Below are 25,869 nucleotides of genomic sequence, written 5' to 3' on the forward strand. Positions count from 1 at the left end.
TGATGAGTTGAAAGATTAGGAATTACAATCTGTAGCTACTTCTTTGACATAGTCTTTCTCGTGTGCCAGTTGCTCTTCAAAAAATGGACTCAATGCTCTCATCAGAAGCTGCCTGGATATCCCAATATAAGGATATCACTGATGTGGATGAGATGAAAGTTCCAGACTGTGCAGAAACTTTTATGACACTACTCTTGGTTATAACTGGCAAGTATAGTCTTAAAGATATAACTTTGTTTTTTTTAGAAGTACTGACTCTTAACAGACTTGTGGTTATCAAGGGGGAAGGGGAATAGTGGAGGGATGGAGTCCATTAGGTGATAAACCATAATGGGAAAGAATATGAAAAAGAATGTATATATGTATAACTGAGTCACTTTGCTATATAGCAGAAATTAAACACAAATTGTAAATCAACTCTACTTCAATAAAATTTTAAAAAGTAAGTAAAAGTACTGACTCTTCACTCAGTACTTTTGAAGTAGTTTGACAAAATACCATATAGTGATTATTGTAGTATCTTCAAATTCAATTTCTATTTTGGTCAAAACTCTAGCACAGTATTTTAGCTTTTGGATTTTTTGTAATTTAAGACCTTAAACATTAGTTCACATGAGGGGAAAATTCCTCATTTGTTACATAAAAACACATAAGAATTTAATTTTATTACCTGAATTCCCTTGTCTTTCAACTTTTCAAGTATCTTCAGTAAATGGTGATTGACCCAAATTTTAAATATTATTTTCTTCACCTTGATTTATCAGAGCTTATAGAACAATAAAATAATAAAGTAACTTTAAGGACAAGAATGGGGGCTTCCCTGGTGGTTCAAATGGTAAAAAGTCTGCCTGCAATGCAGGAGACCTGTGTTCAGTCCCTGGGTCGGGAAGATCCCCTGGAGAAGGCAAAGTCGGAATAGTAACAGGAACGTCTATGGTCCAAGAATGTTCTGGCTGGAGGGTGGCCCAGCTGTCTCTAGCCCTGGTTGGTCTGTTCCTGTCCATGTTGCCCCTGGGGCATTGCAGACCTGCTGGTTCTCCAGGTGCTACTGAGCTGTCACTGCCATGGTCCTTCTGTGTCTTGTCCATTTCTTGGGCCTGTGCGGTAACCAGAAGAGGTGTCATTCCAGCCCAGTCAGTAAATAATTCATAAGAAAAATATGAAAAACACTACAATACAAAAATATTTAGCAAAACTGATTTAAAAATCTTTAATTATGGAAATTTTCTCATATATATATATATAAAAGCAGCATAACAAACCCTCAGGTTATCTGTTCCTAAGGTTAAAAACTATCGCTTTTCTATTATGCATTTCCCCCACCCCCCAAAATACAGATTTTTTTCCTGAAGTATTTTAAAGAGCATTTTAGACATCTTATCTTTTCACCTATAAATCTTTAATTACGTGTTTCTTTTAACCTATCCTACTTCCTCCTTCCTTTTTTAAAAAATGTCGTTTGTTGAAGAAGTGGAATAATTTTTGTATATGATTTTCTCATATACCTTTTAAAAAAATTGAGTCATAACTTTTAAACTGAAGCACAGTTGATTTACAACATTGTGTTAGAGGCATAACTTATATACAGTGAAATGCATAGGTCATCAGTATATATAGATCAATGAGTTTTGACAAATACCAGTACTTGTGAAACACATATCCTTAGGGAGTTTAGAAATGGATCCATACTTGAATGGTTGGTTGATTTTTGACAAAGGCACCAAAGCTAGCCAATAGGAAAACCCTTGGCCACCTCATGCGAAGAGTTGACTCATTGGAAAAGACTCTGATGCTGGGAGGGATTGGGGGCAGGAGGAGAAGGGGACGACAGAGGATGAGATGGCTGGATGGCATCACTGACTCGATGGACGTGAGTCTGAGTGAACTCCAGGAGTTGGTGATGGACAGGGAGGCCTGGCGTGCTTCGATTCATGGGGTCGCAAAGAGTCGGACACGACTGAGCGACTGATCTGATCCGATCTGATACCATAAACTTTCACGTGCCGTGTGTGCTAAGTCGCTTCAGTCATGTCCAACTCTTTGCGACCCTATGGACTGTAGCCTGCCAGGCTCCTCTGTCTTGGAATTCTCCAGGCAAGCTGGAGTGGGTTTCTATGCCCTCCTCAAGAGTATCTTCCCAACCCAGGGATTGAACCCATGTCTCTTACATCTCCTGCATTGGCAGGTAAGTTCTTTACCACTAGCGCCACCTGGGAAGGCAATAAACCTTCATATGTCTTGTTAATTTTCTCCACAGACAGGTATAAAAATCTTCCCACAGCTTCCAGAAAGTTGCAGTTCCTGGAGTTACAGAAGGACTTAGTAGATGATTTTAGGATACGATTAACTCAGGTGATGAAAGAAGAGACTAGAGCTTCCCTTGGCTTTCGGTACTGTGCAATTCTTAATGCCGTGAACTATATCTCAACAGTGCTAGCAGACTGGGCTGACAATGTTGTAAGTTAATCTTTTATATTAAGTAATATATTAGTAATTTGAACAGTTTTACCTTTTGAAATGTTGAATCTGTAGCAAGTAGAAATAACACACGTTAGACAGAATCAAAACTGGGCCAAACTTAGGAGGTATGATTACAGTACATGTTTTTCTCATCTAAGTCTTGTATAGTTAAATCATACTGATATTTTAATCATTGGAAAAGAAAGCCATCCTTTCATGAAATTGTAGTTTATAAAGTAAATCTTTCCTTTATAGATTTTAAATTTGGGAAATATATTAAATGGTAATTGCCATCTCAGAAAAAGCTAAGCTTGTATAATGACGTCAAAATCAATAAAATTCAGAACTTTCAGGAAAATAAAAGAATAACATTTGATACCTCTTAAAAGTGAAAGTATTAGTCACTCAGTCATGTCTGACTCTTTGTGACCCTGTAGACTGCAGCCCGCCTGGCTCTAATCCATGGAATTCTCCAGACAAGAATACTGGAGTGGGTTGCCATTCCCTTCTCCAGGGGATCTTCCTGACCTGGGGATCAAACCCAGTCTCCTGCATTGTAGGTGGATTCTTTACTGTCTGAGCCATCAGGAAAGTCCCTATTGAGTGCCTTCAAACATGACAGATTATGAAGAGTCATAAAAATAGAAACATTTTTAACCTAAATATTTCATACATTAAAATATTGTTTAATATTTTGTTTTTTTGAAACATATTCAAGAGTAAATAGAATGGTAAAATGAACTCCCATATGCCTCTCACCCATCTTCTAGTACCAATTTTGTTTCATTTAAGCCTTTCTTCTACTGCTTATATAGAATTATTTTGAAGTAGATCTCAGATATATTTCATGGTAAATATTTCCATATGTACCTCTAAAAGATAAGAATCTCTTTTTAAAAAAGCAGCGTGGTATGTGGGGATCCTAGTTCCTCGACCAGGGATTGACCCTACACCTCCTGCATTGGAAATATGGCATCTCAACCACTAGACCATCGAGGAAGTCCCCAATATACTATGAATTTATAACAAAATATTATACTATACTGCTAGCATATCATATAGAAAAAAATGTATTCCTTTACTGTGAGAGAAAAAAAAAGAAAGTCTTTATCTTAAATCCAGGATAATCAGCCAAAAAACAGGAAACAAATATACTAATAATAGATGTAAACAAGATAAATAGCTGATAAACACAATCATAATTTATTTTAATCTAGGCCTTTCGGCTGGGACTTAGTAATTATTTAAAGACTTTTTTACAGAAATGTTAACTGAAATACATGTGCATGATATCATTCTGCTGAGCAAGGAAAATAATTATTTCATAAAATGAATATTAGTGGAATGTAATGATCAATGCATTTGTCTTTATAAAGTCACCTAGTCAGAATATATTCATTATGTACTTTTACGTGTCATGTTCCTAATTTTAGTAGGTGCTTTATTCACTCACCCCCACCAACCCCCACAGTGCTCCATTTTCTGCTTAGCTTTTTCATAAAACAGTCATTTTTGCTTCTTGTGCCAATGCTTTAATAAGAGACTCATTCCGGGGCACATTTTTAGCTTCAGTGAAATATTTGTGGAACATCATTAACTACTTTACTCAGTGCTGTAGTCAGTTAACAGAGATGAACTGGCTATCATCCCTGTCCTTAGAAAATTAATAATCTGATATTGAATTAACTGGTTCCTTCTGTCAACAGAGAAATAATCAAATTTTAGAGTTGACTCTTCAAATCATGACTGAATTTTGTGTCTGATATGTTATTATGGTACAAATTCTGTTTAACACCAAATATCATTTAACCACATTCATAGTCCTTCAGCTTGTGAATACACTAAATAAAAATCATGTAAGCTCTTGAATTACCCGAAAATAGGAAGAATAGACAGAGTTCAGCTTCCATTCATTAGAGTCCGTACTAACAGCTGTCTGACCATTGCCAGATTGTGCCAAGCCTGACATGTCCAGCCCATTCAGAATTAGGAGTTCTTCAGTCATAGGTGGCAGAAACCCAGATTAATGCTGGCCTGATTTGGGGAGTGGGGTGGCATGAGGTGAGGAACTTGTTTGTGTAACTGGAAGGATTAGGCATGGCTGCTCTAAAGTTGTTCATTTCTGGCTTCACTCATAGGCAGGTTCTGGTAAATGTGGCCATAGGTGGCTCTAGGCTCCCACGGCCCATGAATAGTCTCAAAAGGACAGTGCTACTACCCTGACAGCTTGAGCAAAGATGCCAAGGCGGGTTCTCACATGTTATCTTTGAACAATCCCCAGTAGCCATGCCCAGTCCCCTACTAATAGACATTTAGGTTTTTGGTTTTTAATGTTTTACTAATTATCCACAGTGTTATTTTCCTATAAGGCAGAAAAAAGAGTATTAATTCTACCTAAAACAACACTGTAAAAAAATTATATTTTAATTATTTTAACTCATGTATCTGTTAGGTTTACTATAGCTATCAATCTGTGTCTCGAAAAAATAAGATTAGCCATTGCTGCTGCTAAGTCACTTCAGTCGTGTCCGACTCTGTGCGACCCCATAGACGGCGGCCCACCAGGCTCCCCCGTCCCTGGGATTCTCCAGGCAAGAACACTGGAGTGGGTTGCCATTTCCTTCTCCAATGCATGAAAGGGAAAAGTGAAAGTGAAGTCGCTCAGTCATGTCCGACTCTTCACGACCCCATGGTCTGCAGCCTACCAGGCTCCTCCGTCCATGGGATTCTCCAGGCAAGAACACTGGAGTGGGTTGCCATTTCCTTCTCCAATGCATGAAAGGGAAAAGTGAAAGTGAAGTCGCTCAGTCATGTCCGACTCTTCACGACCCCATGGTCTGCAGCCTACCAGGCTCCTCCGTCCATGGGATTTTCCAGGCAAGAGTACTGGAGTGGGGTGCCATTGCCTTCTCCATAGCTATTAGGGGAATGCAATCAAAACCACAATGGGATACCACTGCATACAAACTAGAATGGCCATAATAATAATAATATAGTATCATTTATAAGCAGTGTGGAGAAATTTGTACCCTTATATACAACCAATAGGAATGTAAAATGGTAGAGTTGCTTTCCAAAACTATTTTTTGGAAAATAGTTTGGCAATTCCTCAAAAGGTTAAATATAGAATTACTATATGATCCTGCAGTTCTACTCCTCGGTATATGTCCAAGAGAAATGAAAACATATATCTGCACAGAAACTTGTACACAAATGATCATAGAAATATTAGTCATAAAAGACAAAAAGTGGAAACAAGCCCAAATGTCTGTCAACTAATGAATGGATAAATAGGATATATCATTTGGCCACGAAAAGGCATGAAAACTGATACATATTACAACATGGTTGAACCTTGAAACATTATACCGAGTGAAAGAAGCTAGTTATATAAAGAATCATAGATTATATGAGTCCATTTGCACGAAATGTCCAGAACAGGCAGATCTAGAGACAGAAGATGAGTGGTTGCCTAGGGGTGGGGGATGAGGAGGACATTGGGAGATGATGGCAGAGAGTGGGGTTTCTTTCTAGGGTAATGAAAACATTGTAAAACTGACTGCTGATAGACGCACAACTCTGAATGTATGAAACGCCACTGAACTGTATATTTATTTTTTGGCCACACTGCGCAGAATGTGTTATCTTAGTTCCTTAACCAGAGATCAAATCCGTGCCCCCTGCAGTGGAAGCATAGAGTCTTAACCAAGAGACTGTATACTTTAAATGAATGAATTATATATGAGTTAGATCTCAAGCTGTTAAAAAAAAAAGAGTATCTTAAACATGTTAACATATTTTTGCTTTCAGTTCTTCTTACAGCTTCAACAGGCAGCACTGGAAGTCTTTGCAGAGAATAACACTCTGAGTAAACTCCAGCTAGGACAGCTAGCCTCTATGGAAAGCTCTGTCTTTGATGACATGATTAACCTGTTAGAGCGTTTAAAGCATGACATGCTGACCCGGCAAGTAGACCATGTTTTTAGAGAAGTTAAAGATGCTGCAAAACTGTATAAAAAAGAGAGGTAAGTCCTCTGTATTTTCTTATAAGTCAACTCTCAACTCCAGTTTATAGAAGTTAACAGATAACATGCAGTCAGATTTCCAAAGTGTCTATAGATAGCACGGAGTTTGGCCTTTTGCACTCCCAACTTTTAACCGTTTTTGATGGAAATCTTTCTAAAATATGTTTTGACAGTCTTAATCAGAATAAATGGATAATAACTTAACCTTCAGATGTGGCTGTAAATCCAGAGGGCTGGTGTCTGATAGGGGCTTAAATGGCCTAGCCTGTCACCCACTGACAAAGCCAGGTGTTGCTGCGGCACCTGTGCACGCCCGCACTGTCGTGTAGTCACTGCCCACGATTCCTTGTGATGTCGGGCTTCCTTGAGCACAGGCAGTGTCTGTCCTAGCACAGCCGTGTCACACAGAGGACTTATCAGTTTAGAAGTGTCAATAGTCCCTGCGGTTTTGCTGAAAATTAACAGTGTAAAATTAACTAATGTCTTAAATGTTAATGCATTTTACATTTTAACTGTTTTATGTCAGTAAGTCATGTTAAATGTGGAGGTTTACAAATTTTATCATCCTGCTTAAGTAAAGAGTGTTTCATTGAGAACTAAAGTATAAACATGAAAGAAAGTGTAAGTTGCTCAGTTGTATCTGACTCTTTGCTACTGTATCGTCCATGGAATTCTCCAGGCCAGAATACTGGAGTGGGTAGCCTTTCCCTTCTCCAGGGGATCTTCCTAACCCAGGGATCAAACCCAGGTCTCCCGCATTGCAGGAAGATTCTTAATCAGCTGAGCCACCAGGAATCCCAAGAATACTGGAGTGAGTAGCCTATCCCTTCTCCAGTGGATCTTCCTGACCCAGGATTTGAACCGGGGTCTCCTGCATTGCAGGCAGATTCTTCACCAGCTGAACCACAAGGGAAGCAAAAAGTATAAACATAGGTACAGGGAACTCCCTGGCCGTCCAGTGGTTAGGACTTGGGGCTTTCACTGCTGAGGCCTGGGTTCAGTCCCTGATCAGGGAGCTAAAATCCTGCAAGCTGTGAGGCATGGCCAAAAATAACATAACATAACATAAAATAAACAAACAGGTACATTTATTTTCTGAGAGCACTTTTAATGTTGGGCTGTACACTTTTTCTTATCCAGATGCCCCAGAAAAGTGTACTTCCCCAGATTTAAAATAAGTAAAAAATCTTAAACATATAGAATGATGAAAAATTTCATAATAAAAATGAATATGCTGCAGACAGTGCTGTTTCTGCTTTTTCCAGGTGGTTGTCCTTGCCATCGCAGTCTGAACAGGCGGTGATGTCCCTGTCCAGTTCAGCTTGCCCCTTGCTGCTTACTTTACGAGACCGTTTACTTCAGTTAGAGCAGCAGCTTTGCTTCTCCCTATTTAAAGTTTTCTGGCAAATGCTTGTAGAGAAGCTGGACATATACATCTACCAAGAAGTAAGTAAGAGCAGACTGTATTTTGGGCTGTGATGATAAAGGCAACTCCTATATGAATTGTCCTTTTTTTCAGATAATTCTTGCCAATCACTTCAATGAAGGAGGAGCTGCTCAGCTGCATTTTGACATGACTCGGAATCTTTTCCCTTTGTTTTCTCACTATTGCAAGAGGCCAGAAAATTACTTTAAACAGTAAGCACAATATTTAACAATTAACTTTGATGTTATCAAATTGTTAGAGGAGGTTGTTTACTTTTTAAACAGCTTTAAGGTTCCAGTGATGTTACGTATACTGGAGTGAGTAGCCTATCCCTTTTCATCAATTAACAGCTTAAAATAGTCATAAGATGTGATGATAAAATGTGACCCATGACCTCCAAAAGTTGACCAGAGTTGGATATAAATTATATGTCGAGCTTTGTTTTCTAACACTTGGTTTAATGCTTATTACTTGGAAATAAATAGAATATGAAAGCAAATGCACTCCTGTCATATTGAATAAATAGAAGAAATTTAAAATGTTTAGTACTGAACAACAGGCCGGGCCTGAAGAAAAATTAAAATTTGTTTTCTTAAACATTTGATATTAGTTTTGGTTCTAAGTATAACTATAGAGAAGGCAATGGCACCCCACTCCAGTACTTTTGCCTGGAAAAATCCCGTGGACGGAGGAGCCTGGTGAGCTGCTGTCTATGGGGTCGCACAGTCGGACACGACTGAGCGACTTCACTTTCACCTTTCACTTTCATGCATTGGAGAAGGAAATGGCAACCCACTCCAGTGTTCTTGCCTGGAGAATCCCAGGGACGGGGAAGCCTGGTGGGCTGCTGTCCACGGGGTCGCACAGAGTCGGACACGACTGAAGCGACTTAGCAGCAGCAGTAGCAGCATAACTAACATGATAGATGAAGAATTCTTAGAAGTATTTTTAGAAATTGGTATAAAACTTATTTAGATTTTTGAGCTTATAAAGTATTCCTTTAAAACGAATAAAATGAAAGGTTTTTTGCTCATTTTGGTATGATACTTATTTCTGCTTTTTTTGTTTTATTCTGTATACCTATCTGCTTATATTTTGTCCCTTAATTTTCTCTTTTCCCATATCCTAAAGTTTTACCTACATTTAATATACTGTTAATATCAAATATCATATTTGGGGAAGTAATAAATATGTGTTAAAACAATGATCCTTTTACCTTATAGTAATCTAATGAAATATAAAGTCTGTACATATACAGTCCACACATGTTGAAAGAGCCAAGTAGTTAATCCATAGTTTTACAGAGGGCTTATGATCTGGCAATGCAGGGTAGCTGTTTAGTTTTTCTAAATGACATCATTACAGGACAATATGGGATGATATAGATAATGGAGATCTCATTTCCTTCCTGTTCTTTTTTTTTTAAACAGTGTAAAAGAAGCCTGCATTCTTTTGAATTTGAATGTTGGTTCTGCCTTACTTCTGAGAGATGTCCTGCAGTCAACTTCAGGGCAACCTCCTGCCACAGCAGCACTAAATGAAGTTGGGATTTATAAACTGGCTCAGCAAGATGTTGAGATTCTACTTAATTTGAGGACAAACTGGCCTAACACTGGAAAATAAAGGGTCTTTTTTCGTTTGGGATTTTTGGTTTTTGTTGTTTTAACAAAAAGGAAGCCAGTTGGATTTCAAGTTATATGCTGAAGTTCTGAATTAATGAAACTGGACAACTGAAAACTTTATAGAATCATTTATTATCTGGGACTTAGAGTGTTATTAAAATGCTGACCATATTTCCTGAGTCCTCTTGTTCCTAAGAAAACAAAAACAGAAAGCTCAGAGGCCACGAAAATTCAGAGTAATTCCATTTACAAATATACACAGTGACTATGTCTGTTGAATAAAATACAGGAGCAGAGATAATAAATTACAGTCAACTTTTAATTTCTTTTGCCAGTTAGAGAAGACTGTTGCAGGTAATCTAACATAACAAAATTTTTTTAAAAATCACTTTAAAATGTATGTTTTTAATTGAAGTTCCTGTATCTAGTTTGGAAATTCACTGTTTCCCATAAGAAAACACAAGAGATGGTGACTGAAATAGAATTTGCTCTCTTTCCACAAATGTCTTTCTATTTAGAATGCTTCCTAGCTCCATTCCACGTGACAGTGGGCAACCTTTGCTTTGTGGATGAAACATTTTAACTGCAGCACTGTGCTGCTGCCATCTGCTCTGAGGTAGGGAATATAATTAAATATTTTTTGTTGAATATCTATGTAAGTAATGAGATGAGAACCTTAAAACTTTCTTCCAGCTTTTCCTTGGCCTTGGACTATGTTAAATTAGACTTTTAAACACAAATTGAGCTAGCTTAGCTAAAGGCTTCTTTCTGTAAGTAGTTTCATTCCCATGGTTTTTTATTTCCTGACTTAGCATTTAGTTAATACTGTTCATGCTGTAATACCTCAAATCCAAAACTGTCAGGTTGGCATGCAGCCTGTACTGCTGATAAACATTTACTTTGTGAGAAATCATTTTGAGAAAAATTTCATTACTCTATATACAGAGATTTTCCAACTAGTATATTGTGCTTAAAGCTTTTCTGTTTGTTCTTCTGGCTGGTTGAGGCTTCTCTATCTCATTCTCTGAGAACTGCTGGGGGTTCCCATTGAGAACAGAATGAAGCGGCCTCTGGAACCTCCTTACCCCAGCATCCCCTTCCTCCCCTCCCCCCAAGCTTAGAGACTGCTGTCAGCCCTTCCTGTCCTCACTTTGTAGACAGAAAGCTGAAAGTTTCCAGGGAATGAAATGCTTCTATCAAAAGGTAGGACCCTCTGTTTTAAAATGTATGAATTGTACGTCAACATCATGCCACATTATTTACATAAAATAAACTCATTTAAAAATAAGCTTACACTTCATTCCTGAATTTTTCAAAAGTTACTCCATGTCCATCATCTTTTAAAACTTCATCTGCAGTACACAGACCCAGGGTTTTTAGTGCTGTAAGAGAATATGAAACAAGAAAACTTTACAAAGTGAGAATTAGTTTCAACTAGGGAAACTTATGTAATGACTACAAATTACCTCAGTTTGTAAAAGATACTGACCTTCTTTATACTGTACGAATGATATGGATCCTTTATTCGAGGAGTCCAGCATCTCAAACATAGATGCAATATTAGAGTTATCCATAAAGAAAGGGAGAGCCACGCCTGATAGTTTGGCAATTCTCAGCCGTTCCAGTATAGATATTAAATACTCTCTTGGTCTTTCTGTAAAAGAATAGTTCCAATGCTTTCTGATAAGAAATTAAAATATGTCTGTCATAAATGGAAATAGTCGTGTAACAATTACTAAATACCTATGTTTGAAGTACTGTACTAGGCACTGGGAATATAGGCCTTGCTTACAGGAAAGGCAAGACATTGAACAATTAAATAATTATATACACAAGTGCTCTACTCCAGATGATTGAATAAAAATGCCCATTCAGGTCTACTGTATCCTTCAGCTTCTCTGTATATTCATTCTAGTAATTTCTGAGAGTTTGATATTAAAATTCCCAACTAAAAACTTAATTCATCTACTTAATAGTTGTTACAGTGGAACTATATGTTACCTTGTTTTGTATTTTCCAAGTCTCTATAAATGTAATCATACTTTCATAATTTAAAAAAATAAAAATCAAGAGATGGAACCAAAGACAGAAAAAAAAAAATGTCCAGAGATTAGACTTGTGCATAACATAGGAAAGAAAATCAACTAAAAGAAAGGGTAAAGAATAGATTTTCAAAAACAAACATTTAGGTTAATATGGTCCTCCAGTTAGAAAGCATAAATGTTCAATCCTAATATAAGGGCAGTATTTTAGATACATAGGCTATCTTTCATCTAAACAATATTAAATATGAAAAATCAAGATCAATTCACTCTGTAGAAATAATGTAGGGAAGCTGTGATAATAAATCTAAAAGAAGTATAGACATGGTGTGGCTCAGAAGAGGAATGCCTCCCCTGCCCCGTCACTGCATTCAATCCCGGGAGATAGACAGAGTCTTAAAAAAAGAAAGCTGAAGTCATTAAGAATTTCATACATCTATAAAAGCAGAAAAGCATAATGATCTCATCACCAGCTTCAACTGTTACATTTTGTGGCTGGTCTTATTTTACCATGATCCCATCTAGTTCCCTCTTCTTGTGTTTATGTAAATCACAGTAATCATCTCTCATTAGTGAATATGTACGTGTGCATTTCTAAAAGATTAGAACCCCCTCTTTTTGGTTGCGATATAACTGACATATTGTGTAAGTTTAAGGTGTGCAACTTGTTGGTGTTGTACATCTAAGCTGCTATGGCAGTACTAGTTAATGTTTCCATCACATCACACAGTGAGCACTGCTCTTTTGTGAAGGGAATAATTAAGATCTAGTCTCAGCAAGTTTCATGCTTATAATACAGCATTGTTCTCTGTAATTACTATGCTGTGCATTAGATCTCCAGGACTTTATAGTTATCGACTAGTTACAAGTTTGTACCCTTAAACAACATCTCTCCTGTCCCTCACCCGCCAGCTTCTGGGAACCACCATTCTACTCTCTGTTTTTATAAGTTTGGCTTTTTTAGATTTCACGTTTAAGTGATACCATACAGTATTTGTCTTTCTCTGACTTATTTCACTTAGTCCAATGTCCTCAGTACCCACCCATGACAGCTGTTCTAACAGGTGTGAGTTGATACTTTATTGAGGTTTTAACTTGCATTCCCCTGATGATTTGTAATAATACAGAGCATCTTTTCATGTACCTGTTGCTCTTTGGATGTCTTTCTTTGGAAAAAACTCTAGTTCCTCTGCCCATTTTAAATCAAATTGTTCGTTTGTTATCATCTATATGATCTGCACATATTTTCTCCCATTCCACAGACTGCCTTTTCATTTTGTTGCTTCTTTTGCTGTGCAGAAGGGCTTCCGCTGTTTGTTTTGGCTGTGCCATGTGGCTTATGGGATCTTTGTCCTCAACCCAGGGATCAAACCTGGGTCCCTGGAAGTGACAGCGCTGAGTCCCAACTGCTGGACTGCCAGGGAATTCCCTGTGCAGAAGTTTTTCCGTTTAATTTAATCTCCTTGTTGATATTGGCGTTTGTTGTTTGTGTTTTCGGTGTCATTCATATCCAGAAGTCGTTGCCAAGACCATTGTCGAAGAGCTTCTTCCCTATGTTTTCTTCTAGGAATTTTACAGTATCAGGTTTAAGTCTTTAATCCATTTCAAGTTAATTTATGTGAATGGTGTTAAGACAGGGGTCCAGTCTCCTTTTTCTGCATGTGGTTACTCATATTTCCCAACACCATTTGTTTGAAGAGGGACTCCTTTTTCATGTTACTACAATACTGTCATCTTGGTACAATTTACACATCTAACAAAATTCTTAACATTCGCAAATAGCCAGACATTATGCAAATTTCCAGTTGTCTCACAAATTTCATAAATTATAAATGCTCTTTAAAAATCACTAATTAAATAAAGTCCACTCACTGTGATAGGTTATGTTTTTAATCTCTCTTAATTACATAGGTTTCTCCTCCATGTATTTCCTTCCTTGGAATTTGTGTGTTGAAAATAGAAGTAGGTGAACTTTTAATCTAATATACTGCCTTTTGGTGCAACTTTGAATACACTATAGCAGCAAATAGGCTACTAATGCAATCACATATGCAATCTACGTCATTTCTTTCTTAACTGTATTTCAAAATCAGAAAACATCAATGTTTGAATTTCAGTTCATTATATTTCTTTTTAAGGATAGAATAAACAATGCTGATGGAACTTGCTGTGTTACTAAGATTTCTTGCTGTATATCCTTTAGACTACATGGGGTGCTATAATGCTTATACTTGGAATCTATAATTTATACTCTTATCTGCTTCTAAAAATGTTTTGAAAATGCTTCAGTTCAGTTCAGTTGCTCAGTTGTGTCCGACTCTTTGTGACCCCATGAATTGCAGCACGCCAGGCCTCCCTGTCCATCACCAACTCCCGGAGTTCACTCAAACTCATGTCCATTGAGTTGGTGATGCCATCCAGCTATCTCATCCTGTCGTCCCCTTCTCCTCCTGCCCCCAATCCCTCCCAGCATCAGGGTCTTTTCCAATGAGTCAACTCTTCACATGAGGTGGCCAAAGTATTGGAATTTCAGCTTTAGCATCAGTCCTTCCAATGAACACCCAGGACTGATCTCCTTTAGGATGGACTGGTTGGATCTCCTTGCAGTCCAAGGGACTCTCAAGAGTCTTCTCCAACACCACAGTTCAAAAGCATCAATTCTTCGGCACTCAGCCTTCTTCACAGTCCAACTCTCACATCCATACATGACCACCGGAAGAACCATAGCTTTGACTAGATGGACCTTTATTGGCAAAGTAATGTCTCTGCTTTTTAATACATGCTATCTAGGTTGGTGCTATCTAGATTGGTCACAACTTTCCTTCCAAGGAGTAAGCGTCTTTTAATTTCATGGCTGCAATCACCATCTGCAGTGATTTTGGAGCCCCCCAAAATAAAGTCTGACACTGTTTCCACTGTTTCCCCATCTATTTCCCATGAAGTGATGGCACCAGATGCCATGATCTTAGTTTTCTGAATGTTGAGCTTTAAGTCAACTTTTTCACTCTCCTCTTTCACTTTCATCAAGAGGCTTTTGAGTTCCTCTTCACTTTCTGCCATAAGGGTGGTGTCATCTGCATATCTGAGGTTATTGATATTTCTCCTGGCAATCTTAATTCCAGCTTGTGCTTCTTCCAGCCCAGTGTTTCTCATGATGTATTCTGCATATAAGTTAAATAAGCAGGGTGACAATATACAGCCTTGATGTACCCCTTTTCCTATTTGGAACCGGACTGTTGGTCCATGTCCAGTTCTAACTGTTGCTTCCTGACCTGCATATAGGTTTCTCAAGAGGCAGATCAGGTGTTCTGGTATTCCCATCTCTTTCAGAATTTTCCACTTAACAGTGCAAAGTTGCTTTAGTCATGTCCAACTCTTTGCAACCCCATGGACTATAGCCCGCCAGGCTCCTCTGTCCATGGGATTCTCCAGGCAAGAATATTGGAGTGACTTGCCATTTCCTCTTCCAGGGGATCTTCCCAACCCAGGAATCGAACCCAGGTCTCCTACATCTCTTGCATTGGCAAGCAGGTTCTTTACCACTAGCACCACCATATTTGGAGTCTATAATTTATACTCCACCTGCTTCTAAAAATGTTTTGAAAAATGCTTGTAAACAGAAGTATATATAATAAGATATAAGTTTTTTTAAAACACAAAGGGAAGAGCCAAATGTTACTAACCACCTGAATTACATACATGTCAGTTGATGATGACAATCAGTTTTTCAAGGGACACAAACTTCAAGCTCAACTTTGTAATACTAATAGTATTTACTGAGCCCTTACTATGTGCCTGGTACTACACTAAGCATTTTCTGTGGCTAACTTCATTTCCTCCTCCCAAGTGTCATTTGCTCGAGGCCACACAGTCTGTATAAACTTAGGCAGTGTGCTTCCACAGCTCCTGGCCTCTACCACACTTAAAGCACATGAGAAGCATTTGCTACACCCAAACCTAGTCAGTCATGAGGCTCTCTCCCAAGTCTTTATCGATAGTTCTCAAATTCATCCTATCTTCACCACTCCCAAGCAGTAGCTCTTACCTGGGTAACTACTTTAAAAAAAAATTCTGATTTCTTTAATGCTATCCCCTTTAATGCTATCCCCCACACTCCCTCCTTCCACAGCCTAGAATTGCCACTGGGAAGGGCTGCCCAGTTAGAGGCTGTATTTCCCAATACAGCCTAGGAAAGGCCAGATTTTCTTACCAAATGATTCAGGTTATGTCAGATTTGGCTGTGAAATGAGTTATGAAAATCTACTGGCTTTCAGAGATTCCAGAATTTGAGGATCAAGGATATGGGATCATGGATGTGTTGTCACAATAGTAACAGCCCAGCCACGCTGTCCTGTCTTATTTTCCATAACTCCCTTACAATTCCAAGGTTTTCAAACTGAGATACATATCATAATGCCAGGAGCTTTGCAAAAATCCAAGATAAAGATACACCATTTCTTTCTGAGCATCATTCATACGTGTGTAAGTTGCTCAGTCATCTCCGACTCTTTGTGACACCATAGACTGTAGTCCACCCGTCTCCTCTGTCCATGGGATTCTCCAGGCAAGAATGCTGAAATGGGTTGCCATTCCCTTCTCCGGGGGATCTTGCCCACCCAGGGATTGAACACAGGTCTCCTGCATTGCAGGCGGATTCTGTACCATCTGAGCCACCAAGGAAGCCCGAGCATCATTCAGACAACAGTAAATATGCTTCTTATTATTCACTATTGTAGGAGCATCATTCTTACAACAGTGAATAATAGGAAACATTAAGAAATGGAGCGGCTTTCCTGGTGGCCACAAGGTTAAGAATCCATCTGGCAATGAAGGGGACACAGTTCAACTGCTGATCTGGGAAGATCCCACATGCCACTGGGCAACTAAGTCCATGCATCACAACTGCTAAGCCTGTGCTCCAGAGCCTGGGAACTGTAACTACTGAGTCCACGTTCTGCAGCTACTAAAGCCCACGCACCTAGAGCCTGTGCCCCACAACAAGAGGAGCCACTGCGATGAGAAGTCTGTGCAATACACCTAGAGAGCGCCCCCATTCTCTGTAACTAGAGAAGGCTCAGGCATAGCAATGAAGACCCAGCACAGCCAAAAAATCTAAAAAAAATATTTTTTAAAAAGTGAAAAAGAAATGGATATACGAAGTTTCCCCCTTACCTATCCATGGAGAATACATTCCAAGACCCCTGATAGATGTCTGAAACCAGATAGTACTGAGCCCTATATATTCTATGTGTTTTCCTATACATACATGTATCTATGATAAAGTTTAATTTATAAATAAGGCAGAGTAAGAAATTAACAACAATAATAAAATCAAACAATTTTAACAATATACCATAATAACAGTTATATGAATGTGGTCTCTCTCAAAATACCTTATTATACAAACCAACGCAATGGACATGAACTTGAGCAAATTCCAGGATATGGTGAGGGACAGGGAAGCCTGGCATGCTGTATACAGTCCATGCGGTCACGAAGAGTTGGACACAACTTGGCGACTGAACAACAACAAATACCTTTTCCATCTTAACTAAGCATTTATCATGTACTGTGGCTGTAACTTCTTTAGTGTGAGGTACAACAATAAAATTGGAATTTCTTTTTCCTTCTTCACAGTTTCATGGAGAGAAGATTCATTCTTACCAAAGATCTTAGCACCCTCAGCACTCTGTGACTTTTTTTCTTTCTATTAAGTTGAGAATGTTCACCTTTTCACTTAAAGGAAGCATTTATAGCTTCTCTTTGGCATACCCAAACTAGCTTCATCACTGGTCTGGTGCTTTGGGTCCAGTATTCGGTAAAATCTGTAAATATTTTTTGGTAAAACAAAGGGTGACTTGAACACAAGCACTGCAGTCCCGTGACCATCAATCTGTAACTGAGATGCCTACTAAGTGACTCAGGGTGGACAGGCTGGACAAAGGGATGATTCGAGGCTGAGGCAGGATGGTTCAAGGTTTCATCAGCACTACTCAGAAGAGTGTGAAATTTATAATTTATCAATTGCTTATTTCTGAAATTTTCCATTCAATATTTTCATACTGCAGCTTACTGCAGGGAACCAAAACTGCTGAAAGCAAAACTGTGCATAAGGAAGGACATTCATGTATCTGTAGGAGAACAAAACATTCATTTCAGCTAAAACAAGTGACTTCAAAGAAGCTTGGTATGCAGCATCAGGATGAGGTCTCAGACGCTAAGGGTACAAGTTGCCTTTCTTCTGCCATTAGGAGGGCTTGGATGGAAACTGAAGAGCACACCCATGCAGCGAGTGAGGGAAATCCCTGGATAATTACTGCATAGCAGGGCAGGTGAGCGGTCAGTCCAGACTGGAGCAGGGGGGTTGAGGGGGTGGGGTGGGGATGGTGATGACCTGATGAATGTAAATGAGATGAATGTAATGAGATGAGATCTGTACTTGTGAAAAAAGAGCATATGGGTGAGCTAGTGATAATTACACAGAAAACTGAAGCAAACATTTAAAATGTAGCATTATTAGCTTGAGGGGAAAAAAAACAAAGGAAATATAGTCATAACATACTACATGGATTAGTTGTGGATATCTGCCTAATACTAATAATATAAATTCTGAACACTGATTATATCAAAATTGTGTTCTAACTTTATTGGGAAGATGAGAATGACTGGGAACAGGTGTGAATGTGTATGTGTGTGTGTGCACGCACGTGTGTGCATTTCTGGAACTGTGGTGGCTACTGTGGGAAATTTTTAACTTAGGTAAATCCACTTAAGGGGCACCCATAAAAGAGAGGATCCCAAACCTCTCAGAGACAACAAAATGTGTTCTTTGGTTGGTATGCAGAAGCTTCTAAAAGACAAAATGACTCCAAAATCTAATAGGATCCTTATAGCATGCAACGGAGAAGGCAATGGCACCCCACCCCAGTACTCTTGCTTGGAAAATCCATGGACGGAGGAGCCTGGTAGGCTGCAGTCCATGGGGTCACTAAGAGTCGGACACGACTGAGCGACTTCACTTTCACTTTTTACTTTCATGCATTGGAGAAGGAAATGGCAACCCATTCCAGTATTCTTGCCTGGAGAATCCCAGGGACAGAAGAGCCTAATGGGCTGCTGTCTATGGGGTCGCACAGAGTCTGACACGACTGAAGTGACTTAGCATAACATAGCATAGCATAGCATGCAAATCAAAACTCTTTAGTGAGAAACCTTGGGCCATGTGAGCAGGTAATCTTAGTTTATCTATCAGAATTACAGTGTGGATCCAGCTATTCTTTGGAGTTTTGTATTACAATACTTGTTGTTGTTTAGTTGCTAAGTTGTGTCCAACTCTTTTGTAATTCATGGACTGTATGTAGCCTGCCAGGCTCCTCAGTCCATGGGATTCTCCAGGCAAGAATACTGGAGTGGGCTGCCATTTCCTTCTCTAGAGGATCTTCTCAACCCAAGGAATGAACCCGCATCTCCTGCACTGGCAGGCAGATTCATTACCACTGAGCCACAAGAGAAGCCCCTACAGCACCTGAAAGTGAAAGTCGCTCAGTTCTGTCCGACTCTTTGCGACCCCATGGACTATAATGTCCATGGAATTCTCCAGGCCAGAATACTGGAGTGCGTAGCCTCTCCCTTCTCCAGGGGATCTTCCCAACCCAGGGACTGAACCCAGGTCTCCCACATTGCAGGTGGATTCTTTACCAACTGAGCCACAAGGGAAGCTCAAGAATACTGAAATGGGTAGCCTATCCCTTCTCCAGGGGATCTTCCCAACCCAGGAATCGAACCAGGGTCTCCTGCATTGCGGGCGGATTCTTTACCAACTGAGCTATGATGGAAGCCCCTACAGTACCTGAGATATGGCTAAAATTTAATGAAGGCTATAAGATCTCTGTTTGTGTCTGCCTGTTTATGTATATGTATGTCTATGTAAATGTGGCATTTTTCTATTACTTTCAGATGGTACTGCCAAGATTAATTTAAAAAAAATTCAATTTAACTGGCTTAAAAGATTGATGTAATGTGTGAAAGCCGCTCAGCTGTGTCTGACTCTTTGTGACTACATGAAATACACAGTTCATGGAATTCTCCAGGCCAGAATGCAGTGGATGGCCTATCCCTTCTCCAGAGGATCTTCCCAACCCAGGGACTGAACCCAGGTCTCCCACATTGCAGGCAGATTCTTTACCAGATGAGCTACCAGGAAAGCCCTAAAAAAATTAGAGCTTATTATTAATTAAGCATTCCTAAACTCTCAGAGATATAGAAACAAACATGATTTTAAAGTTCACATGATCTAGAATAAATAAAATGATCTTTGATAAATAAAAGCTATTGTTTAAGTTTGTTGGTTTAATAAAAACAAGCATGTCTTCTCAGAATAGTCAATATTAAATGTAAGGCAAACATACAACTTTTTCTATCTAGGTTTACTAGTCAAATAAGCTCATGCTATTTGTTACAGAATTTGCCAGCAAGTAACATTAAGATCAATTCAGTTCAGTCACTCAGTTGTGTCCAATTCTTTGCAACCCCAGGGACTGCAGCATGCCAGGCTTCCCTGTCCATCACCAGCTCCCAGAGCTTGCTCAAACTCATGTCCATTGAGTTGGTGATACCATCCAACCATCTCATCCTCTGTTGTCCCCTTCTCCTGCCTTCAATTTTTCCCAGCATCAGGGTCTTTTCCAATGAGTCAGTTCTTTGCATCAGGTGGCCAAAGTATTGGAGTTTCAGCTTCAGCATCAGTCCTTCCAAAGAACATTTAGAGATGATTTCCTTTAAGATTGACTGGTTTGACCTCCTTGCAGGCCAAGAGACTCTCAAGAGTCTTCTCCAAAATCACAGTTCAAAAGCATCAATTTAAAACACTTGCTTTTAACAATTATACCTGGATTATCTTAATGTTCAATTGATGCTTTTGAACTTTAAGATAATCCAGGTATAATTGTTAAAGGCAAGTGTTTTAAATAAATGTAAAGTTTATACTAAGTTAAACTAAATAATGACATTCATTGAATATCTAGATCATTTCCAGAGAAGATAATGTACTAAGACATTGACTGCTAAACATAAGTTTATTTACTTTTGGCTTTTTAATTTTTACACAGAGACAGAGGATATTTGGGTCTATTAATATGTCTTCTGCCACATTACAAATGGTATAGTAAAAAACCATGTCTCTAAAAAATATGTTATGATTATGTCTTTATAAATTTGCTAATCCACTACAGGATATTAACATATGATAGTTCACAATTGCCTGCTTCCTAGTTTTCACTGGAAAGCAAAGATTACAAATAGTTAAAATTTATAATTCATATGTAAAAATAAAACTGCTAGCAACAATAAGGGTGAAAGAAAAAAACAGTGTATGAAAAGTAGTAAGGAAAATAGAATATATCTTTTGGATAAGCTGGACAACTTGATGTAAACCTCAGAGAAATCACAACAGCTCATATGTGGGCAACCTGCAGGCCTGCTGTTATGTGGCCACCCAGAAGGTCACAAGATACATTCAAACTGCAAGCCAGGAAAATCCATCGGACTGTAACTGCCAGCCTCATTACACCATCTGGAGATGCTTCGAACTCAAATCTAAAAATGTTCTCAAATGGCTTCTCTTTAACACAGAAACTGAATGTATAATTTGCTCAGACTATTAGCCTTTGTTTTTCTTTTGTTTCCACAGAAATGCGTCTTGTTAAATTATAAATTACCTTATGGCTCACAGCACAGGGAGGCCTCATTGAGGTGAAAGTTCACCTGCAACGCTGCTGCTGCTGCTAAGTCGCTTCAGTCATCCGACTCTGTGCAACCCCCTAGACGGCAGCCCACCAGGCTCCCCCATCCCTGGGATTCTCCAGGCAAGAACACTGGAGTGGGTTGCCATTTCCTTCTCCAATGCATGAAAGTGAAAAGTGAAAGTGAAGTCGCTCAGTCGTGTCCAACTCTTAGCGACCCCATGGACTGCAGCCCACCACTAGGCTCCTCCGTCCATGGGATTTTCCAGGCAAGAGTGCTGGAGTGGGGTGCCATTGCCTTCTCTGACCTGCAACACTGGCCTCCTGAAATAAAACATCTTCACTTCATCCTGTTTTGAGGGATCATGAGGCTACATGGTTGCTGATACACAGGCTGTGCCTATATAAATAACTTAAAACTAATGGCACATAATACAAAAAACACCTGTTGGTAGACTTAGAAAGGTAAAACTTAAAAAACTTATAACCCATTTGAATTATTTAACTTGTTAAATTCTTGGCTCCTGGGAATCTCTGCTCTGGACAGTTTTTCAATCCCCGGCTATTATTTCCTTATAGTTAGCATATTGACCTCTCTAGTGTGTTGTATACTCTAGTGCCAGCTACTCATGTGCCAAATGGCATCCATCAGGAACCGACAACCAGACAAAATCAACAATAACCCTGTGAAAGATGAACACAACGACTACATGGCTCTCCCACTTAAGGACTCAACTAATGCAAACGGTGTGTATGAGATTCTTCGGCCTGACTACATTAATGGGGGTAACGGAGAATAATGTAATGTTGGCTGGTCATACTTTTAAGCCCAAAGAGAGAACGACCAAAAGCAGGAGGCAGGGTGGGGAGGTGGATTGTTAAAATCAAGATTAAATGGAGACCAGTCTTGAAAAATTCCCTGGACAGACAAAACCAATTAAGTCATACAAGCAAAGCTTAATTTGCTTTTTCTGCAACATTATCTTGACCTGGGTCATTGTTTGCTTCTGCCTCTGGCAAGCGTAAGCATAAACTTTAAACTTTCCCAAGTTTGATCTGAGGTAACCATTAACCTATTCCCTATCATTTACAAAGATGCTAATATTCTAACCAATTTTTGTGAAGAATAGTCACTGCCTTCTCACCACAATACACTGCTTTCTAACAATAAACCTCTGAGCCTCATTCCTTGTTCTCGTTTGAGTCCTCCTGGTTTACAAACTGTCTTTTTGGTGTATGCACAATGGTGATTATTGGTTTTACTTCTGCTTTTTCTGAAGTTTTCACACACACACACACACACACATCTGCCTCTAAAAGCAAAAGATTATTTTCACCACTATTACTAAAACCCAGCAAGAAACAGTAGTCATTTTTTTAAAAAGTAGGTTTTTAAAAATTAGTTTGATAGCAACTTTTCCCCAGTGCATTAAAAAGTGCATTCCTTTTGTATTTTTAAAAAATTTTCTATCTATTTTTAATTGTTGCAGAGTTCTTACTGCTTTATTGTCTTAAAACAACTAGAAAGAACTTGATCACCCTATACATGACCATACTGGTTGGGTGGTTTTTGACAAAATTGGAATGTTGGCTATTTACATTTCCTTATACAAAAGCAAATAGGCAATTTTGGCGTTTTGGAAACTCCATATGAGGCAAGCTACCATTCTCCACCCTGAGGAGAAGCACATCAACTCACTTTCACCTACATATAACTTTTAAATTTACAGGCCACATAAAAATTATGAAATGATTCAAACTTTATATGAATGATTCAAACTTTATATGGGGATCGAGTGTATTAAAAATGTCAGAAAAATCTGTCTCAAGAACATCCTTCTGTTCTACCCTATCAACTGTTTTTTTTACCAGATTAAAAACTCTTTGAGGGCAGGGGTAATACTGGGAACATCTGTTGGTTGCAGACATAAGGATGATTTATACGTTATTAATTTAATCTTCTCCACGTTGCCATGAAATCGGTACTATTATAGTCTCCATTTTCCAGAAGAGGGGAAAGGAATTCAGGCTCTTGCCCAGTCACAAAGTACTAAGGGATAGGGCCAGGAGCCAGACTACTGAACCCCGGAGCCTCTCTTCCACCCGCGACAACCCTCACCGGCCAGAGTCCCGCCACACTTGGCAAGAGGCAGGCACAAAGAGGCCGTTGCGTTAAGTCTTGTTTAATTGAAAGCCACAATGTTAACGGGCAGCAGGAGGGCTCAACTAGCCGAGAGGCATGAAAGAGTGTTTGCGGAGTGGGGGAGGTGGTAACCGGGAAGGAAGCTATCCTTCGTCCCCCGAGACGCACGCGTGGAAGGATGGCTGGCTACACGAGGAATTTCTGAGGACCGCTCGGTGTGGGACGGAAAGTCGAGTGGTAGGCAAGACACTTGCAAGACACTTACCCGGCCGGAAAAAGAGGAGGGCGCTGGTAAGATAGGTCAGCAAATCCATAATCCGATGTTTTTCCAAATAATTCCTGGCTTGGAGCTCCCTGCTGCTGCGGGCCTCCATCGCTTCTAGCTGGGCTGTTGCTAGGCGACCAGGCAGCGTCGCCGCCGCTCGGCTCCGCCCCTTCCGCCAGGTTACTTGACGCGCCCCCGACTGGCAGAGACCTGGGCACCAAGTCTACACCTCATCCAGAAGAGGCAGACGGGAAGTGTGGGATGGGGCAGACGCGGAGGCAGGAGGGAGATTAGTGCACAGCCCCTTGCGGAAAGATGTCCTTGTCCCCCATCTGGGCTGAGGGTTGGGCCTGATGATCTTTTCCTGTTTCTGTCTTTAGCACCTAGCTCAGTACTTGTTGATCCAGGGCCTCATGTGGTAATAATACACAGTGTGTGTGAATGTGTTAGTCGCTCAGTCGTGTCCGACCCTTTTCGAGCCCAAGGACTGTAGCCCGCCAGGCTCCTCTGTCTGTGGAATTCTCCAGGCAAGAACACTGGAGTGGGTTGTTAGTTCCTTCCCTATCCCGACCCAGGGATAGAACCTAGTCCTCCACATTGCAGGCAGGTTCCTTACCATCTGAGCCACCAGGGAAACTTCTGTAATAACAGGGGTGTCCAGTGGAGAGTCCTAAGCAGCACCTTTGATGTGAGCAGCCGGCAGAGCAGTGCTGGTGGTGAGGCTGGAAGGGGCCGTTTTCTCTACGGGATGGTGCGGTCATGAAGTATCTGTTTGCTTCACTAGATGGTTTGGAGCTGGTCTTAAGGAGAAAGAGACCACTTGACAGTGGTTTTGAGAGAGAGTCGCTAAGTAAGGTGGCGAGGAGAGGCCTCTACTTAGCCATGGAAGTACCTGAGAAACTAAACTCTAGGCTTGGACTTCTGTTCTTGAGGGCCAGGCTCTGAGATCAGTGCCCTTACCTACCACCAGAGAGTTATTCCAGAACAGTCACTTCAAGAAGACAAAAGACAAATGGCCAATAAACATATGAAAATATTCTTAGCCTCTCCAGCAATCCTGTAAACAAAACTACAAGAAAATGCCATTTTACGCCCATTTTACATCTACCAAACTGGTAAAAATACGGCAGCTGAACAGTATCAACTGCTGGTAAGGCTATAGTGCAACAAAACAACCAGTGATGATCAGAGCTTTCCAAAGTAGAACATCCACCTTGGAATTATCTTGGTAGTGTAAACATGCTTCAGAAATTCCACACCTACAGCAACTCTTGTACACCTGTACCACGATAAGTACAAGAATGTTCAGAAGAGCACTGTTCATGATAGAAGACATAGCAGCTCAAAGGTCATCAAAAGTAGAATGGATTAAAAAAACGGATAGAGTCACAATGGAATACTATAAAGCTTTGCAGGAATGGATTGTAGCCACTGGCAACAAAATGGATGAGTCTCAAAAACATAATATTGTCTCAAAAATATAAACTGTATGAATCAATTTATATAGTTAAAAAACATACAAAACAAAGCAATGTGTTGTTTACAGATTCAAGCCTATGTAGGAAATCTATTAAGAAATACAAAGGAATTAAGAAATACAAAGGAATACACAAAAATTCAGCTTAGTATTTGCCTTGGAGGTGAGAGGAAAGGGAATGGGTTTGTAGAGCAATATCCTGAGGAAGATAAGGGTAATTTTCTTTACCTGAGTCATGGGTACACAGGTGCTCAATGGATTATGATTTTTTATACCTTATATGTACTTAATACTGGAGAAGGCAATGGCACCCCACTCCAGTACTCTTGCCTGAGAAATCCCATGGACGGAGGAGCCTGGTAGGCTACAGTCCATGGGGCTGCTAAGTGTCAGACACGACTGAGCAACTTCACTTTCCCTTTTCACTTTCATGCATTGGAGAAGGAAATGGCAACCCACTCCAGTGTTCTTGCCTGGAGAATCCCAGGGATGGGGGAGCCTGGTGGGCTGCCATCTATGGGGTCCCACAGAGTCGGACACGACTGACATGACTTAGCAGCAGCAGTACTTAATACATTAAAAAAAAATCTGAGGACTCCATGTTGGTGTCCTGGACACAGGGATTCTGCTCTGTGCTCGAAGCTCAACATATATGATCTCCTTGAGAAC

The 25,869-nt window shown here is 39.8% G+C and overlaps 2 protein-coding genes across 5 annotated transcripts in view; one reads left to right on the forward strand and one right to left on the reverse strand.

Moving 5' to 3' along the window:
- RINT1 (RAD50 interactor 1) overlaps positions 1–9,555 on the forward strand; it is a 24,044-nt gene extending 14,489 nt beyond the window's left edge. For all 3 annotated transcript variants that reach the window (XM_006070137.4, XM_025291071.3, XM_025291072.2), the window contains 6 exons: positions 70–207; positions 2,258–2,457; positions 6,271–6,485; positions 7,751–7,931; positions 8,005–8,123; positions 9,342–9,555. In XM_006070137.4, the coding sequence (XP_006070199.3) occupies positions 70–207; positions 2,258–2,457; positions 6,271–6,485; positions 7,751–7,931; positions 8,005–8,123; positions 9,342–9,534 (1,046 nt within the window). In that variant the 3' untranslated portion in view covers positions 9,535–9,555. The remainder of the gene's footprint in view (positions 1–69; positions 208–2,257; positions 2,458–6,270; positions 6,486–7,750; positions 7,932–8,004; positions 8,124–9,341) is intronic.
- EFCAB10 (EF-hand calcium binding domain 10) lies at positions 1,031–23,920 on the reverse strand. 2 transcript variants are annotated; one of them, XM_044947161.2, is made up of 4 exons: positions 23,724–23,920; positions 11,023–11,187; positions 10,828–10,915; positions 1,031–1,097 (listed from the first exon to the last, which is right to left on the reverse strand). In XM_044947161.2, exons 1-4 carry the CDS (start codon positions 23,830–23,832, stop codon positions 1,046–1,048), a joined length of 414 nt encoding a protein of 137 aa, XP_044803096.2. In that variant the 5' UTR covers positions 23,833–23,920; the 3' UTR covers positions 1,031–1,045. The 2 variants fall into 2 exon arrangements, with proteins under 2 accessions (XP_044803096.2, XP_006070200.1); XM_006070138.4 differs by lacking the exon at positions 1,031–1,097 and adding an exon at positions 9,647–9,724 and having other exon boundaries at positions 23,724–23,904.
- Between the last annotated feature and the right edge of the window lie 1,949 nt (positions 23,921–25,869).

Source organism: Bubalus bubalis, chromosome 8, assembly GCF_019923935.1.
Source record: "Bubalus bubalis isolate 160015118507 breed Murrah chromosome 8, NDDB_SH_1, whole genome shotgun sequence".
Classification (NCBI taxonomy): Eukaryota; Metazoa; Chordata; class Mammalia; order Artiodactyla; family Bovidae; genus Bubalus; species Bubalus bubalis.

What these genes read in the sequence shown, in the direction of transcription:
- EFCAB10 (XM_044947161.2), bottom strand. Translation starts at nt 23,832, where the DNA reads ATGGAGGCCCGCAGCAGCAGGGAGCTCCAAGCCAGGAATTATTTGGAA. An exon ending in CCTCCTCTTTTTCCGGCCGG is followed by an intron (nt 11,188 to 23,723) that starts GTAAGTGTCTTG and finishes ATTCTTTTACAG; the next exon opens with AAAGACCAAGAGAGTATTTA. An exon ending in GAAAAATTCAGGAATGAAGT is followed by an intron (nt 1,098 to 10,827) that starts GTAAGCTTATTT and finishes GTTACCGCACAG; the next exon opens with GCCCAAGAAATGGACAAGAC.